Consider the following 16,484-nt stretch of genomic DNA (forward strand, 5'->3'; position numbering starts at 1 on the left):
CTCCCCCTCTCCCTCTCCCCTCATTCTCTCCCTTCAGCCTCTCTCCACATCACTTTCTTCACCCTCACTCTATCCTCCTCAATCCTTTCCCCTTCACTCTCTTCCCCCACACTCTCCCCTTTACTTTCCATCTCTTAGTCTCTCTCCTCTCTCACTTTCCACCTCACTGCCCCCTCATCCTCTCCCCCCTCTTCGCCTTCACTCACTCCCCCATTCTTTCCCCCTCACTGTCTTCCCCCTCAGTCTGCAATCACACTATCCCACCTCAGACACTCCCCTCTACTCTCCATCCCCTCAGCCTCTCTCCCCTCACCCTCTTACCATCACTTACACTCTCCTCACTCTCTCTGGCTTCCCCTCACTCCCTCATTCTCTCTCCCCTCGCTCACTCTTCACTTTTTCTCCCCCCTTACTCTATCTCCTCTCACTCTCTCCCCATCAGTCCCTCGCCCTTTCCTCTCTCCCTCGCTCATTCCTCACCTCCTCTCCCCCTCACCTCTTCACTTAATTGATCTTCCAACACGCTCTCCCCTCACTCTCTCCCCTCCCTATTTCTCCCCACTCTCCCCCTCACTCGCTCTTCACCTACTCTCCCCCTCACAATCACTCCCCCCTCACCCTCTCTACCCCTCACAGTATCTCCCGTTCAATCTCTGCATCTCACTCTAGTCCACTAAATCTCTTCCCTCTCATGCTCTCCCCCTCGCAATCTTTCTCCCTCACCCTCACTCTACCTCAGCCTCTCATTCCCTCCCCATCACTTTCTTCCCTCACTCTCTCCTCCTCACTCCAGCTCGCTCTCTCCCCGACACTGTCTCCCCATCATGCTCTCAGCCCTCACCCTGTCCCCTTACTCTCTCCTCTCACTCTCCCCATCACTCTTTCCTTCTCTGTCCCTCACTCGTCTTCACCTATTGCCCCCTCACTCCCTCTCCCCCACACTATCTCCCATCGCACTCTCCCCTCACACACTCTCCACTCTCCGCCCTCACTCTCTCTCTCTCATTGAGTGTATTTAAGACAGAGGTAGTCACTTTCTTGATTGGTCAGGGGATCAAATGTTATGGGGGAAAGATGGGAGAATGGGGTTGGAAACTTATCAGCCGTGATTAAATGGTGGAGACTCGATGATCAGAATAGCTGAATTCTGCTCCTGTATCTTATGGTCTTTTCAGTTTCACGCTCACTGTTAGCTACAGTATTTACACTAGTCCCCCGCTCTCTATTAGCTTGTGTACGTATTAATTTCAGCATTCCAATTATTCACAATTAGCATTTAATTAACCAAGAAGCATTTAATTGCAAATAACTAGTTCTACAGATGATAAAATTAGGAATATCCATTACAATTACAGAGCAGCAACATTAACCCTTTCTCTTCCAAGACTCAATAACACAGATCATATCACAAACTGAGCAGTGTTCAGTTAAAACTAGCACAGACCAGACAACACAATAAAGTTAGTTTAAATTGAAATAATAGATGATATGAATAGTTTGTTCTGAAGAAATGATACTGATTTGAAAGTGATTAATTCATAGTTTTTGAAGAATTTCCCCGAATCAATGTGATGCTTTTAATGGTGTAGAATATCTACCCACTTTTCAGCGCCGGCATCTGCAACTGTAGATGGATGAAAAGCAACAATCTGACAAACACCAGGTAATATCTGTCATGGTAAAGAGTTCTATAAATAATGGTAATATCTGACATCATGCATCTGTCCTGAGATCTTTGGGATAATCCAAAATAAATCATACATTCAGAAATTAAATAAAACTAAGGTGAGTGTGCAGGAACAGAGTGAAATTGTGAATTCTAGCTTTCTATGCTGCAGCTCTGCATCTGCTCAGTGAGATATAAGGAACAAGGAAAGAGCAAACTGCATTTCCGAGGCTCCGATCCTGTCCAATGCTGCGCCAGTGTTCCTTTTTTTGCTTTCGTTCGAGGGATGTCGGTTTCAGAGGAAATCTTATCACTTTTGTCCAACTTAAAATTCATTTGGCGACAGGGTGCTGAGAATTCATTAACCGCTGTAATGCATGGGTTTGTGATGCGTGTTTCTGTGGGTGTATGGCTCCGTGTTGTGTGTATTTAAGAGAGATTCTGTGTTTCACTCTATAAGTCTCTGTGTGTGTCAGTACGTGGGTAAGAGTGTGGAAGTGTCTGGGTCTGTATGCGTGTGTTTGTGTGTGTGTATCTCTGTGCCCGTGAGCATGTGTGAGAGTTTGTCAGCATGTGAATGAGTGTGGGGGTGTCAGTTTGTGTGTGTGTGTGTGTCTGGAGGGATGTGTGTAGGATGCACAGATGTGTGTGTGGATGATTGTGTGTGTGTGTCGGTTTCCATGATTGTGCCTCTCTGTGTGTTGCTGTGTGTGTCTCTCTGTGTGAGCGTGTGTGAGATTGTGCTTGTGATTGTGTGTTCTTGTGTGGGAATGTCAGTGCCTCTGTGTGATTGAGATTATAAATCAGAAACACATTCCACCTTTGGATTGGAATCACTTTAATCAACCTGTGCATTCGGGATTTTAACAGTTCCAGAAATAATTGAAGTAACATTTACCGCGTGTGTGTGTTGTGGGTTAAGGAATGGAAACCCTGCTTCACCAGAGTCAACACTGAAACTGTCCCAGATAAATATGTGGGAACTTTTGTTGAGGTTGATAATTGGCAGGGTAAACTGGGGGCGAGTGGAACGAGAGCATTTGGATTCCAATGGAGCTGCTCTCTGTATCACCGAAACCTGTGGAATTGGAAAGCAAAAGCTGCAAAAGGGGAATAGTTTGTTTGGAAATTATTTTCTGTTTGAACACGGACAAAATGTGATTAAAGGTGGTAATTGTGTCTCAAAATGTTTGTATTTCTAATTTTCAAAGAATCAGTCTGTGAGATTGAGACAATTATCTTGGAAACATTAAAAAACTGATCCACTGTGGAAGATTAAACACTGACAATGTCTGAAACAGGAATTACAGAGTGCAGCACAGTTTACCCACTCCCATTCTGAATGGGATTAGTGTCTGATAACTGCACCAAATGTACACATTACAGTCTGAGATCATCCCCAACTACAACCTCCAGACAATATCTCCCTTGGGGAATGAGGGAACAGAGTTCATGTACAGTGTCTGGTGATAAAAGGGTTAATTCACCAGCCGGGGTTCCTGCTGCAAACTCCAATCCCTGTCAATATTGTTCAATATTCACGCTGCAGTAACCGGTTCCCAGATGCAGACATGGGACTCTCTGAACGTGTCTGAGGCTCACAGAGAGCAGCGCCAGCAGTAGCTGTGAGCCGCCAGCAGATGGTGGCATTGTGTCACTTTAATCACCAGATAGTGAAAGAGGTTTTGAGGAGAGGCTGGTGGAGTCTTTAATTCATTCACAGAGACAGAGAGGAAACTCTGACAAGATTGACCAATCTGCCCTCTGCTGGGTACTGTTAGAATCACACACACACTGTTCTCTCTCTGGAGAATGATCTCTGCTGCTCCATTTTGAAAGGAGGTTGAAGACTCTGTTGCTGAGAACACTGACAACACATTGCTGCTTAAACAATGGTTTGCAGCAATCTTTCCTTCAATGTGGAGACTAAAACTACAACAGTTTTCCAGCTGGGAAACCAGGTAAGCAGGGAAATCAGTGCCAGGCTGGAGGGGCTGATGGAATAGGGAGGGAGAGGGGCAGGAATGAAGAGTTTGGAAGGAGCTGTCGAAGATCTTCACAATTCAGGATTTCACTGTAACCGGTGGAGCAGCAATGTTTATAGACTGAAATGTTCACACTTTCACACTCAGTCCCCGTCTAGATCCCTGCAGCGACTCCAGCTGTCTCTTTCCATTTGGACTGAACAGATTCATCTCCAGCCTGAAACAGAGTAAAGATGAAACAGGAAATAAACAGATTGAACAACAGAGTAAATAACAGGAGACTGGAGTTAATGGGACAAATCTTCTGGTCTCTGGATCGCCAGAGACCAGACACACATCCGAAGATGAGCATCGGGACCCTGTGGATGTCCTGACGCACTGATCTACCTGGGAATTGTCCCAGAGGTATTAACTACTATTGGGGAATTCCCCTGCTGCAGTTAGAGTCAGATACTTGGGACAGATCCACAAAGTTTACCTGGATAGTTAATCAGGTAATGTTAGACAGCTCACCACCTGGGCTAATACCTGAATAGCACAACCGAGTCCTCCAATCACTTCCCACTGATCCCCATACTACACCTCCCACAATCTGACTAGACCCACTCTGAGTCACAGAGGTTTACAGCATGGAAACAGGCCCTTTCGCCCAACTTGTCCATGCCACCCTTTTTTTTAAAAACCCTGAAACTAATCCCAATTACCCACATTTGGCCCATATCCTTCTATACCCATAGTACCCATGTAACTAGCTAAATGCTTTTTGAAAGATAAAATTGTACCCGCCTCTACTACTGCCTCTGGCAGCTTGTTCCAGACACTCACCACCCTGTGTGTGAAAGAATTGTCCCTCTGGACACTTTTGTTTCTCTCCCCTCTCAACTTAAACCTTTGCCCTCGAGTTTTAGACTCCCCTACCTTTGGGAAAAGATATCAACCAACTAGCTGATCTAAGCCCCTCATTATTTTATAGACCTCAAAAGGTCACCCCTCAGCCTCCTACGCTCCAAGGAAAAAAGTCCCAGTCTATTAGCCCCTCCTTGTAACTCAACCCATCAAGTCCCAACAGCATCCTAGTAAATCTTTTCTGCACTCTTTCTAGCTTAATAATATCCTTTCTATAATAGGGTGACCAGAATTGCACACAGTATTCCAAGTGCACCATTTTGTATCTCTCCCCTCTCATTTCATACATTAACAGTCACAGTCAGAGCATCTAATCAGTGTCCATGGACACATCAACTGCACTGCCCTCATCTACCTTCTTGGTTACCCCTTCAAAAAACTCAAATTTGTGAACATGATTTTCCACTCACAAAGCCATGCTGACCTTCCCGAATCAGTTCTTGCATCTCGAAATGCCTGTAGATCCTGTCCCTCAAAATGCCTTCCAACAATTTACCCACCACAGATGTGAGGCTCACTGGCCTGTAGTTCCCAGGCTTTTCCCTGTAGCCCTTTTTAAACAAAGGCACAACATTTGCCACTCTCCAATCTTCAGGCAGCTCACCCGTGACTATCGATGATTTAAATATCTCGGCTAGGGGACCCGCAATTTCCTCCCTAGCCTCCCACAACGTCCTGGGATATATCTCATCAGGTCCCACAGATTTATCGACTTTGATGCGCTTTGAAACTTTCAGCACCTCCTTCTCTGTAATATGTACACACCTCAAGACATCAATATTTATTTCCCCAAGTTCCCGTAACATCCATGCTTTTCTCAACAGTAAATACTGATGAGAAATATTCATTTAGGATCTCACCCATCTCTTGTGGATCCGCACATAGATTGCCTTGTTGATCCTAAAGAGGCCCTACCCTCTCCCTTGTTACTCTTTTGCCCTTTATGTATTTGTAGAAGCTGTTTGGATTCTCCTTTGCCTTATCTGCCAAAACAATCTCATGTCCCCCTTTTGCCCTCCTGATTTCCGTCTGAACTCTACTCCTACACCCCCTGTACTCTTCAAGAGATTCACTTGATCCCCGCTGCCTATGCATGTCATGTGCCTCTTTATTCCTATTGACCAGGGCCTCAATATCCCTAGTCATCCAGGGTTCCCGGCTTCTGCCAGCCTTGCCCTTCACTCTGAGAGGAATGTGTTTACCCTGAACCCTGGTTAACACACTTTTGAAAGCCTCCCACTTACCATACGTCCCTCTTCCTTCCCACAGACACCCCCAATTAACGTTTGTAAGTTCCTGCCTGATACCATCAAAATTGGCCTTGCCTCAATTTAGAATATTAACTTTTGGGACAGACCTATCATTCTCCATAGTTATCTTAAAACTAATAGAATTATGGTCACTAGTCCCAAAGTGATCCCTCACTCACACTTCTGTCACCTGCCCTTCCTTATTTCCCAAGAGGAGGTCAAGTTTTGCCCCCTCTCTAGTCGGGCCATCCACATACTGAATGAGAAATTCCTCCTGAATACACTCAACAAATTTCTGTCCATCCAACCCTCCAATACTATGGCTGTCCCAGTCAATGTTGGGAAAATTAAAATCTCCGACTATTACCGCCCTATTTTTCTTGGAGCTATCTGTCATCTCCTTACATATTTGCTCCTCAATTTCCCGCTGACTATTTGGGGGCCAATAGTACAACCCTATCAAAGTGACTTCCCCCTTCTTATTTCTCAGTTTGACCCATATAGACTCAGTGGCCGAACCCTCTGATATATCCCCTCTCAGGACGGCCGTGATGCTTACCCTAATCAAAAGTGCAACTCCCCCTCTCCTCTTACCTCCTGTTCTATCTTTCCTATAGCATCTGTACCCTGGAACATTGAGCTGCCAGTCCTGTCCCTCCCTTAGCCATGTTTCAGTAATTGCTATAATATCCCAGTCCCACGTACCCATCAATGCCCTGAGTTCATCTGCCTTGCCCGTCAAGCCTCTTGCATTGAAATAAATGCAGTTTAATCTGGACTTCCCTTGCTCTGTCTTGCTTCTGTCTGATCTGTCTGGTACGAGGATTACTGACACTGCCTTTACTAATTAATGTGCTCTCTTTAACTTCCGTGCTGTCCTCAAACTTCTCTTCTGTCTCCCTACTGCTTTGGATCCCACCCCTCTGCCAAACTAGTTTAAACGCTCCCGAGCTGCTCGAGCAAATCTCCTCGCCAGGATGTTAGTCCCCCTCCAGTTCAAATGTAACCCATCCCTCTTGAACAGATCAGCCCTTTCCCAGAAAATATCCCAATGATCCAAAAATCTAAATCCCTGCCCCCTGCACCAGCTCTCAAGCCAGTCATTCATCTGCCTAATCCTCCTATTCCTACTCTCACTAGCACGTGGTACCGATAGTAGTCCTGAAATTACTACCTTCGAGGTCCTACACATTAGCCTTCTGCCTAACTCTCTGTATTCACATTTCAGGACCTCATCCCTTTTCCTACCTATGTCGTTGGTACCAATATGTACAACGACCTCCGGTTGCTCACCCTCCCCCTTAAGAATGTTTTGCAATCGCTCAGAGACGTCCTTGACCCTGGCACCAGGGAGGCAACACACCATCCTGGAGTCTCGATTGCGGCCACAGAAACGCCTGTCTGTGCCTCTAACTAGCGAGTCCCCTATTACTACTGCTCGCTTGCTCTTTGCCCGACCCTGTCCCACAGCAGAACCAGCTGTGGTGTCACAGACCTGGCTACTGCTAGTATCTCCCCCTGACAGGCTATCACTCCCGTAAATCATCTCTACCTCCCCTCCGGCCCGACTACCTCCCACTAGCCCTTGAACAAATCTGACTAAACCTCCCAACTTGGCCTCATCCGTCCCAACCTCTCCTGACCTGACATAGAAACATGGAAGATAGGAGCAGGAGGAGGCCATTTGGCCCTTTAAGCCGACTCCACCATCCATCACAATCATGGCTGATCGTCCAACTCAAAAGCCTAATCCTGCTTTCTCCCCATAACCTTTGATCCTGTTCGCCCCAAGTGCTATATCCAGCTGCCTCTTGAATACATTCTTGACTATATCTCTGACTTAAACTGATTACTCAAGAAGCAACCCCAACCCACTACTCTCCAAAGCTATTATCCAATCCCAACCTCCGACCACGCAACCAAATCTAACTAGACACCCAACAACATTACCAACTCCCAGCCACCATCCAAACTGCTGGTTAACCCTCCAACCCAACACAATACAACTCGACCACCCTCCCGACACCCAGAACTAATCCTTGAACCTCTCCTCAGTTCCCTGACTAACCATTCATCCAGCGACACACCAACCCATTCACTCCCACAATCAACTAACACTTATGGAGCTCCCCGGGGTCACTGTGCTGTAAATAAGGTGTGCTCGCTCTACCGTGACTCCACTCTGCCCTGATGGAGATCACCGGGGTCACTGTGCTGTAAATAGGGTGTGTGCTGTCTCTTCCCTGACTCTGCTCTGGTGGAGCTCCCCGGGGTCACTGTGCTGTAAATAGGGTGCGTGCTCTCTATTCCTTGACTCTACTCTGCTCTGATGGAGCTCCCTGGGGTAATTGTTCTGAAAATAGGGTGTGTGCTCTATCTTCCCCAACTCTGCTCTGATGGAGCCCCCCGGGGTCACTGTGCTGTAAATAGGGTGTGTGCTCTCTCTTCCCCGACTCTACTCTGCTCTGGTGGAGTTCCCCGGGGTCACTGTGCTGTAAATAGGGTGTGTGGTGTCTCTTCCCCGACTCTTGTCTGCTCTGATGGAGCTCCCAGGGTCGCAGTGCCGAAGATCCTGGGAGAAATATGCAGCAGTTTCAGTTTGGGGGAATTTTCACACATACCATTGCTGCTACTTGGAAGGTTCAGGCCCATTTATACTTTAAATCCATTTATATTTTAATTGTTACCCTAAAAATTAACACACTCACCAGATCACCTCCAGACTCCTGCAGGTCAGTATGAGGCGGCGGAAAGCAGGGACAGATTGATCTGTGAAGGAGTTTAATCCCAGTTTCAGAATCCTCAGTGACTGGTTTGTACAGAGAGCGGAGGCGAGATCCTCAGCACAAGAATCTGTGAGGGCGTTCTTATGCAGACTGGAGACCAGAGAGAGAAATAACAGGAATCAGGCTCAATCCCCAGTGTTTTAAATAATACTGTTAATAACAATAATAATGTATTGTATCAGACATTCCAAAAACACAACCTGCATTTCTGTAAGAATGAGGAAATACTCAATGCTGAAAATGAAATATAAATAAACTGGAAATGCTCAGCAGGTTAGCTCAATATTTGTGAAGAGAGAAACAGGGGTAAAGGTTGAGCTTCCATTGGAACTGGGAACGGGCAGTGAATTGACAGGTTTGAAGTGACAGCGGTGGGTGGCTGGGGAAGAAACAAAGAAAGGACAAACTGGAATTACAGGAGTGATTTAATGATAAAAGTGATGATGGGACAGGACCACAATCACAGGATCTCCATGTCATTACTCGGAGTGGCTCGGGAGGGACATGGGATGGTCAGTGGTTTGGGAATGCAGTTTGTGGTGAGGTTGAAGATAATGGCTGTGATTTTACCAGAAGCTCTGAAGTCCCAGCATGGGGATTGGAAATGGGTGGTGTGTCCGTGTGGGCAGGATAGGCAGAGTTATGAAGGTGATATTGTCAGAGGCGGACAATTAATGGTTGGCAGGCAGGGGGAGCTGCCCACTGAGGCAGCCTCCCCCCCCCCCCCCCCTCCCTCCCTCCCTGGAGGGGCTCCTCCCGGCTGCTCAGGCTCAGAGGGAGGTCCTGTTCCCTCAGGATGGGAGGAGATTATCCCATCGGTACAAGCCAGTCTGGATGGAGATTGCTGGGAGGTGAGCAGGTTTGAGACATGTTGTTACAGAGTGGAAAAGGATCAATGTCCTGATGTGTTCTGACACAGTGAGTGCAGCACAGCCTGATATGTGAATAAGGATGAGAGGGAAATTGTGGAAAGAACATCTCCACCCAGACACTGGCAATGCAAAGGACTTGCAGAATCTCACTGGCTGTCCTGCCTGGAGACAATACACATCTCTGTAACCTGTGCTTAATGCTGCCTTCTCTCACATTATCTGTCTCTTTAAGACCTGGTTGGCTGTAGGGATTCGCATTCTAATCAGTATTCTGGAACTTGATTTTGTGTCTCTGTGTCCTGTTTGAGAGCAGATTTCCACTCCATCTGACGAAGGAGCAGCACTCTGAAAGCTAATGGTATTTGCTACCAAATAAACCTGTTGGACTTTAACCTGGTGTTGTTAAAACTCTTACAATGCAAAGGCAGCACCATTGACTGTCAGAGACATGTCCGTTAGGCTGGCACCAGCATAGGCTCGAGCAGGGTTGACCAACATATTCACTGGGCAAACACACGTCAATGTTTTTCTCACTCAAGGGGCCGATGAGTAAATGTCAGAATGATAAAGTTTGGCACAGCAGAAATTTCAATTAAAAACTAAACTGAGATATGAAAAGAAACAACTTGCTGAGCACAATAATGAGTAATAAATAAAGATGATTATTAGAGTTTAATCCTCATCAATCACAAATTGTTTCTCTCCCACATTTGCTGCCGATTGGCTCAAAAACCTATCAGCAGCAAACATGGGAAAGAAACGGGATGTGATTGGAGGAGCAGCTCCATGCAGATTCTTCCATTCAAACTGAACTGTGTGACTGAGATTCTGGAAACTCGCTCCGGGGGCCGCATTGAGGGGCTTCGAGGGTCACATTCGCCCCTTGGTTCACACGTTGGACAACCCTGGGCTACTGCATGTGTTTGATGAGTGAGTAACAATTTATGTGTTTGGAAAGAGAGCAAACATCATCAGGAAATGAGTGAAGAAGAGTGGAGACATGCAGGTCTTGCCATCCTTACACCAATGGAAGATGAAGTGCTGGATCAGGAAGGCCTGGGGGCAGAGTGGGTAATTACTGCTGGTGAGATGGGTTGAGTGGGTGGCCTAATGAATGGGCACAGGAGAGCGTCTGGTGAGGACAAAACATAGAGCTTGTGTATCCATCACTGGTCACAGAGAGCAGTCTGAAGGACGTATTGGGATAAGTGAGAGGGCATGAGATCCAAGGATGAGAGGAGACCTAATAGAGGTGTATGAGATGTTGAGAGGCATAGATCGGGTGGACTCTCAGAGGCTTTTTCCCAGGGTGGAAATGTCTGCTACGAGAGGACACAGGTTTAAGGTGCTGGGGGGTAGGTACAGGGAAGATGTTAGGGGTAAGTTTTTCACACAGAGGGTGGTGGGCGAGTGGAATCGGCTGCCGTCATGGGTGGTGGAGGCAAACTCAATAGGGTCTTCTAAGAGACTCCTGGATGAGTACATGGAGCTTAATAGGATGGAGGGTTATAGGTAGGTCTAGAAGGTAGGGATGTGTTCGGCACAACTTGTGGGCCGAAGGGCCTGTTTGTGCTGTAGTTTTTCTATGTTTCTATTCTATGTTTCCAAGAACAAAATACCTAGGAGCAGCAGAAGGTCATTCGGCCCCTCGAGCATACTCCATCACAGCTGATCTAATTATAGTCTCAACTCTTTTCCCCGTAACCCTTGATTCGCTTCTCAATCCAAAATCATTCTGAACTCAGCCTTGAATATATTCAATGACTCTGCCGCGACTAGTTTCCAGGGAAGAGAATTCCACTGACCAGCCACCATCTAAAAAAATAAATTTCTCCTCATCTCAGTCTTAAGGGACTGACAATTACATTTTAAAATCTATCCCCTTGTTCTGGTCTCTCTTACAAGAAGAAACAGCCTCTCAGCAACCACCCTGTCTCATCCCCTCAATGCGATCACCTTTTAATCTTCTGAACTTTCATAGATATTACTCCAATCTGCTCACATTTTCCTTGTAAAATAAACCTCTCCATCCCAGGAATCAGCCGAGTGAACTTTCTCTGAACTGGTTCCAATACAATTCTATCCTTTTTTAAGTAAAGAGCTCAACATTATACACATTACTCCAGTTGTGATCTAATGAAGGTCGTGTAAAGCTGCAGCAAAACCTTCTTACTCTTACCTTCCATTCCTATTGCAGTAAGAATGTTAAGAAACAGGAGCAGGAGTCATCCATTCTGTCCTTCAAATCCACTCCATCATTCAATGTGACCATGGCTGATCCTCTGCTTCAACACCATTTCCAGCATTATCCCTGCATTCCTTGATTCACCAGCATTCTAATGGAAAACAAATACTCCTCATCTCAGCCGAAATAACTGCCCCTTATTCTCAGACTGTGTCCCAGGTTTCAGACCCTCCAGCAAGGGGAAACATCCTTTCTGCATCTGGCCTATTGAACCCCATAAAATAGTGTAGGTTTGAATAAGTTCAGCTATCATTCTTCTAAAGGCCTGAGAATAAAGTGTTTTTGTTCCTCATAGGACAACCTATCTGTCCCTGGACCTATTTTAGTGAACCTTCTTTACATGCCAAGTGCATCTTTGCTTCGGGCAGGAGAACAAAACTGTACACAATACTCCAGGTTGGTCTCAGCAAGGCTGTATATAATTGCAGGAAGACATCTTTTTCCTCAACTCAAATCCTTTTAGAATAATGGCTAACATACCATTTATTATCTTAATTGTTCACATCTTAGCTTTCAGTGCCTCATGAACAAGGACATCAAAATATCTTTGGAGTTGTCTTAATGTCTGTTTTCCTACAAAATTAGATAACCTCACATTTTTCCACCTTGTCGTCCAGCTGGCAATCCTTTGGCCACTCCCTGAGCCTCTCCACATCCCCTTGAAACATCTTTGCATCCTCCTCATAATTCAGATTTTCACCTAGTTTTCCATTATTTGCAAATTTGGAAATATTATATTCGATCCCCACATCCATATCATTGATATAGATTCTGAATAGCTGAGACCCAAACACTGATCCCTGCCGTAATCCACTAGTTAGAGACTGTCAACCCAAAAATAACACATTTATTCCAACTCCTTGTTTCTGTCCATTGATCAGTTCTCAATCCATGCTGGTATATTCCTCCCAATCCCATGTGCTCCAATTTTCTTTAAAAGCCTCTTGGGTGTGAATCATGCAACTATAGAATCCCTCGTGTAGGAATCGAGACACACTGACGGAGAATCTTACCAAGGTCCACTCCCCACAACATCACAAATTTACTAGGGCTAATCCACCTAAGCTACACATCTTGGGACACGAAGGGCAATTTTACCATGGCCCGTCCATCTACCATGCATCTCTTTGGGAGTGTGGGAGGAAACTGGAGCACCCAGAGGAAACACACACAGACACGGGGAGAATGTAGAAACTCCACACAGTCACCCAAGGCTGGAATTGAACCCGGGCCCCTGGCTGGGATGCAACAATGTTAACCACTTTGTCACCATGCCAGCCTTTCATAAATCCATGCTGGCCCTGTCTAATCCTGCCATTAATTTCGAAGTGTTCTGTTATCACTTCCTTTATTATGGATTATTATAGGATTTCCATACCATCAATGTCAGACTAATAGATCTGCAGTTGCCCAGTTTCCCGTAACCCACATATTTATGCCGCTAATCCACCTAACCTACACATCTTGGACACTAACGGGCAATTTAGCATGGCCAATCCACCCAACCTGCACATTTTTTGGACTGTGGGAGGAAACAGGAGCAGCCGGAGGAAACCCACACAGACACAGGGAGAACGTGAAAACTCCACAGACAGTCGTCCAAGGCTGGAATGAATCCGGGACCCTGACGCTGTGAGGCAGCAGTGCCAACCCTGGTGCCACATCTTCACTTAATCTAATACACTCCTTGAATTAGCAACAGTTGGAACACTTCTGCTGCTGTTTTTCAAATGAATGTATTTTTGTTGGAAACGCCACACATTTGCACATCACCATGTCTAAAACAGCTTGTAGTGTGATTGGCACTGGAACGTGCTTCTCCAAGAAATTGCTTGAATAGATTCTGTGAACGAATCTTCTATTCAACTTTTGACAATCTGAGCGATTTATACAGTAAATGGAAGAATCCACAGGAGCATTGACCTACAGAGGGATCTGTGTGTACAAGTCTATAGATCCCTGAAAGTGGCAACACAGGTGGATGAGGTGGTCACAAAGGCAGACAGAATGCTTGTCTTCATCGACCGGGGCATCGAGTATAAAAATTGGCAAGTTATGTTATAGCTGTATGAAACTTTAGTTGGGCACATTTGAATATTGCTTGCAGTTCACTACTCGAAAGATGCGGATGCTTGGAGAGGGTGCAAAGAAGGTTTACCTGAATGTTGCCTGGTCAAGGAGGGTTAAGTTATGAGGAGAGGTTGTATAAACAAGATTGTTTTCAAAACAAAAGGGAGGCTGAGGAGTGACCTGATGGAGGTATGCACAATTATGGGAAAGTTTTCACAGAGGGTGGTGGGTGCCTTGAGTGCCCTGCCAATGTAGGTGGTGGAAGTCGGCACGTTACCAATGTCCAACATGTATCTTTATAGACACATGAACAGGAGACGAACAGAGGAATAGAAACCGCAAATGGGCAGTAAGTACTGGGTCTGAATAAGGATGAGGAGTCACCAGAGGCTTGGTGGGCCGAAGGGCCTGTTGTATGGTTCTTTGTTCTTCTTTGTATAAGAATATTTAAATCACCCACGATCATTGCAGTATGCTTTTACGAGACCCCATTATTTTTCCTGTGTACTGTCGGAGATTGTAACTTTTTAGGAGCCTATAAATGATTCCCACAAGTGACTTTTTAAACTTTGTTAATTCATATCTCTCCCCAAACTGATTCTGCATCTCGATCATTGGAACTAAGTTCACCTCTCGCTACTGTACTGACATCTGTTACTAACAGTGAGACTCCACCACCTGTCCTCCATTTACTGTCATCCACTCACTCTCCCCCTTTCACAAATCAATGGATGTTGTGTCCGGGGAGAGCTGTGAACATCTAAGGAGGAGGAGAGGACCTCAGAGGGTGAACCATAACATTATTCCCCCACTCCCTCAACATAAGGATTTGTGGGACTGACATCCCATTGCTCAGGGATCAGAGAGAGAGAAGCAACAGGAGTCAGAGGAAAAGCAGTTTTCCTTATTCATAACTGACGACAATAGTAATGGGCAGTGTTTTTTATACAAATACCAGTGGTGAAATTATATTATTGAATATTCAGTTATTATAAACACAATCTCACACAGTCTGCTACTTACTGCAGTTTCTGTATTTTACAGTCCGGATTCCTCAGAGCCACAGACAGCAGTTTCACTCCTGAATCTCCCAGTTTATTGTAACCCAGATTCAGATCTATCAGTGAGCGGTTTGTACTGAGAGCAGAGGCCAGGTCCTCGGCACAAGAATCTGTGAGATCATTATCATGGAGACTGGAGATCAGAGAAAGAAAAATAACAGGAATCAGGGTAAATCCACAGTGTTTTTAAGAATAAGATCATTAACAATAATAATGTACAGCGCGGGACATTCAAGAAACACAACTTCAGTTCATACAGAAGGCAAAATTCTATTGATGCTGTAAATCTGAAATATGAATAAAATATGTGGAAAATCTCAGCAGGACAAGCAGCATCTGTGAAGATAGAAACAGATTTAGTTTCAGTACAATTAGCTAAAATTAAAACTTGGAAGTAGCAGTGAATTAAATTGTTTGAAGTGACAGGGAGCTGGGGATGGGCGGGTGACAAGGAAAGAACAAAATGGAAGTGCCGGAGTGATTAAATGACAAAAAGGATGATGGTGAAAGGGAAGAGCACAGGATTCCCATGTCCTTACCGAGAATCACAGGGAGGGACATGGGATGGTCAGTGGCTCAGAAATGGAGTGTGTGGTGGGGTTGAAGATGATGAGAGAGAAACCTTTTTCACGATGCCAGTGGTACGGGTCTGGAATGTACAGTCTGGAAGTGTGGTGGAAGCGGGCTGATTCGAGGCATCACAGAGGGCAGTCGATGAACAATCGAATGAAACAATGTGCAAAGATACGAGGAGAAGGCAGTAGAATGAGACAAATTCCTAATCCTAGTTTGGTGAGCCGGTGCAGACACATTTTGCCTCGTGGTGCTCCGCAATAATTCTGTGAAGATAATGGTTGGAAATGTATCGAGATTTTAACTGGAAGCTGGTGATGTTGCAGTGTAAACAGGGTTAGGTAATTTAGCCAGTGTCCACAAAGGGCTATTGGTATCTCTCTCAGGTAGAATCAGAGAATTGTTACAGAGCAAAAGGAGACCATTTGGCCCATACTCTCTGCACTGACTCTCTGAATGAGCAATTTACTAAGTGTCATTCCCCCAAATTCTCCCCGTAACCCTGCACAATCTTCCTTTTCAGATCATAATCCAATTCCCTTTGGAAATTTTCAACTGAACGTGTCTCCACCACACTCCCAGACAGTGAACTCCAGCCCTTAACCACTCGCTGCAGGGAAAGTCTCGGTTCAGGCAATGCTGGCACGGGCAGCACTTTGATAGACAGCAGCCCTGGAGAGACCAGTGAGGAAGACCTGGTTAAGAACACAGGGCTCGAATGGGAGGAGAAAGGTTAAACTCAATTCAATGATGCACTTGGCAACACTTGGTACTGCTCCCCAAGGCTACGTGAGTTTGGAGCAAATTTCTGTTCTCTCAGGACTGGAGAGTATCTGCCACATCAATCCAAGTATATCGGGATGGAGATTACTGGAGACCTGAGTAGGCGTGGGTTATATGGTTGCATGAGGCAAAAGGATGAATAACTTGCCAAGTTCTGACAAGGTGGTGAAGCATTTTATAGCATATAATCTGAGGCAGATGGGGTCGAATTAGAATGAAAGTGAAATGGTAGAAAGGTCATCCCCACACAGACACAGGCAATGCCCAGACAGCAGCATCGACTGTCA

The 16,484-nt window shown here is 45.6% G+C and overlaps 1 protein-coding gene across 2 annotated transcripts in view; it reads right to left on the minus strand.

Moving 5' to 3' along the window:
* Positions 1-1,278: 1,278 nt before the first annotated feature.
* Positions 1,279-16,484, minus strand: part of LOC144482162 (NACHT, LRR and PYD domains-containing protein 3-like) — an 81,421-nt gene continuing 66,215 nt past the window's right edge. Inside the window, exons 11-14 of one of the 2 annotated variants that reach the window (XR_013495883.1) lie at positions 14,804-14,974; positions 11,645-11,801; positions 8,516-8,683; positions 1,285-3,868 (exon numbers count right to left, since the gene is read on the minus strand). Coding sequence is in view for 1 of the 2 variants with exons in the window: in XM_078201376.1 (XP_078057502.1) it covers positions 3,781-3,868; positions 8,516-8,683; positions 14,804-14,974 (427 nt within the window). In the remaining variant the exon portion in view is untranslated. Of the gene's footprint in view, positions 3,869-8,515; positions 8,684-11,644; positions 11,802-14,803; positions 14,975-16,484 lie in introns of both variants that reach the window. The other variant, XM_078201376.1, reaches the window with a different exon arrangement.

This window comes from Mustelus asterias, assembly GCF_964213995.1.
Source record: "Mustelus asterias chromosome 26 unlocalized genomic scaffold, sMusAst1.hap1.1 SUPER_26_unloc_6, whole genome shotgun sequence".
NCBI lineage: Eukaryota > Metazoa > Chordata > Chondrichthyes > Carcharhiniformes > Triakidae > Mustelus > Mustelus asterias.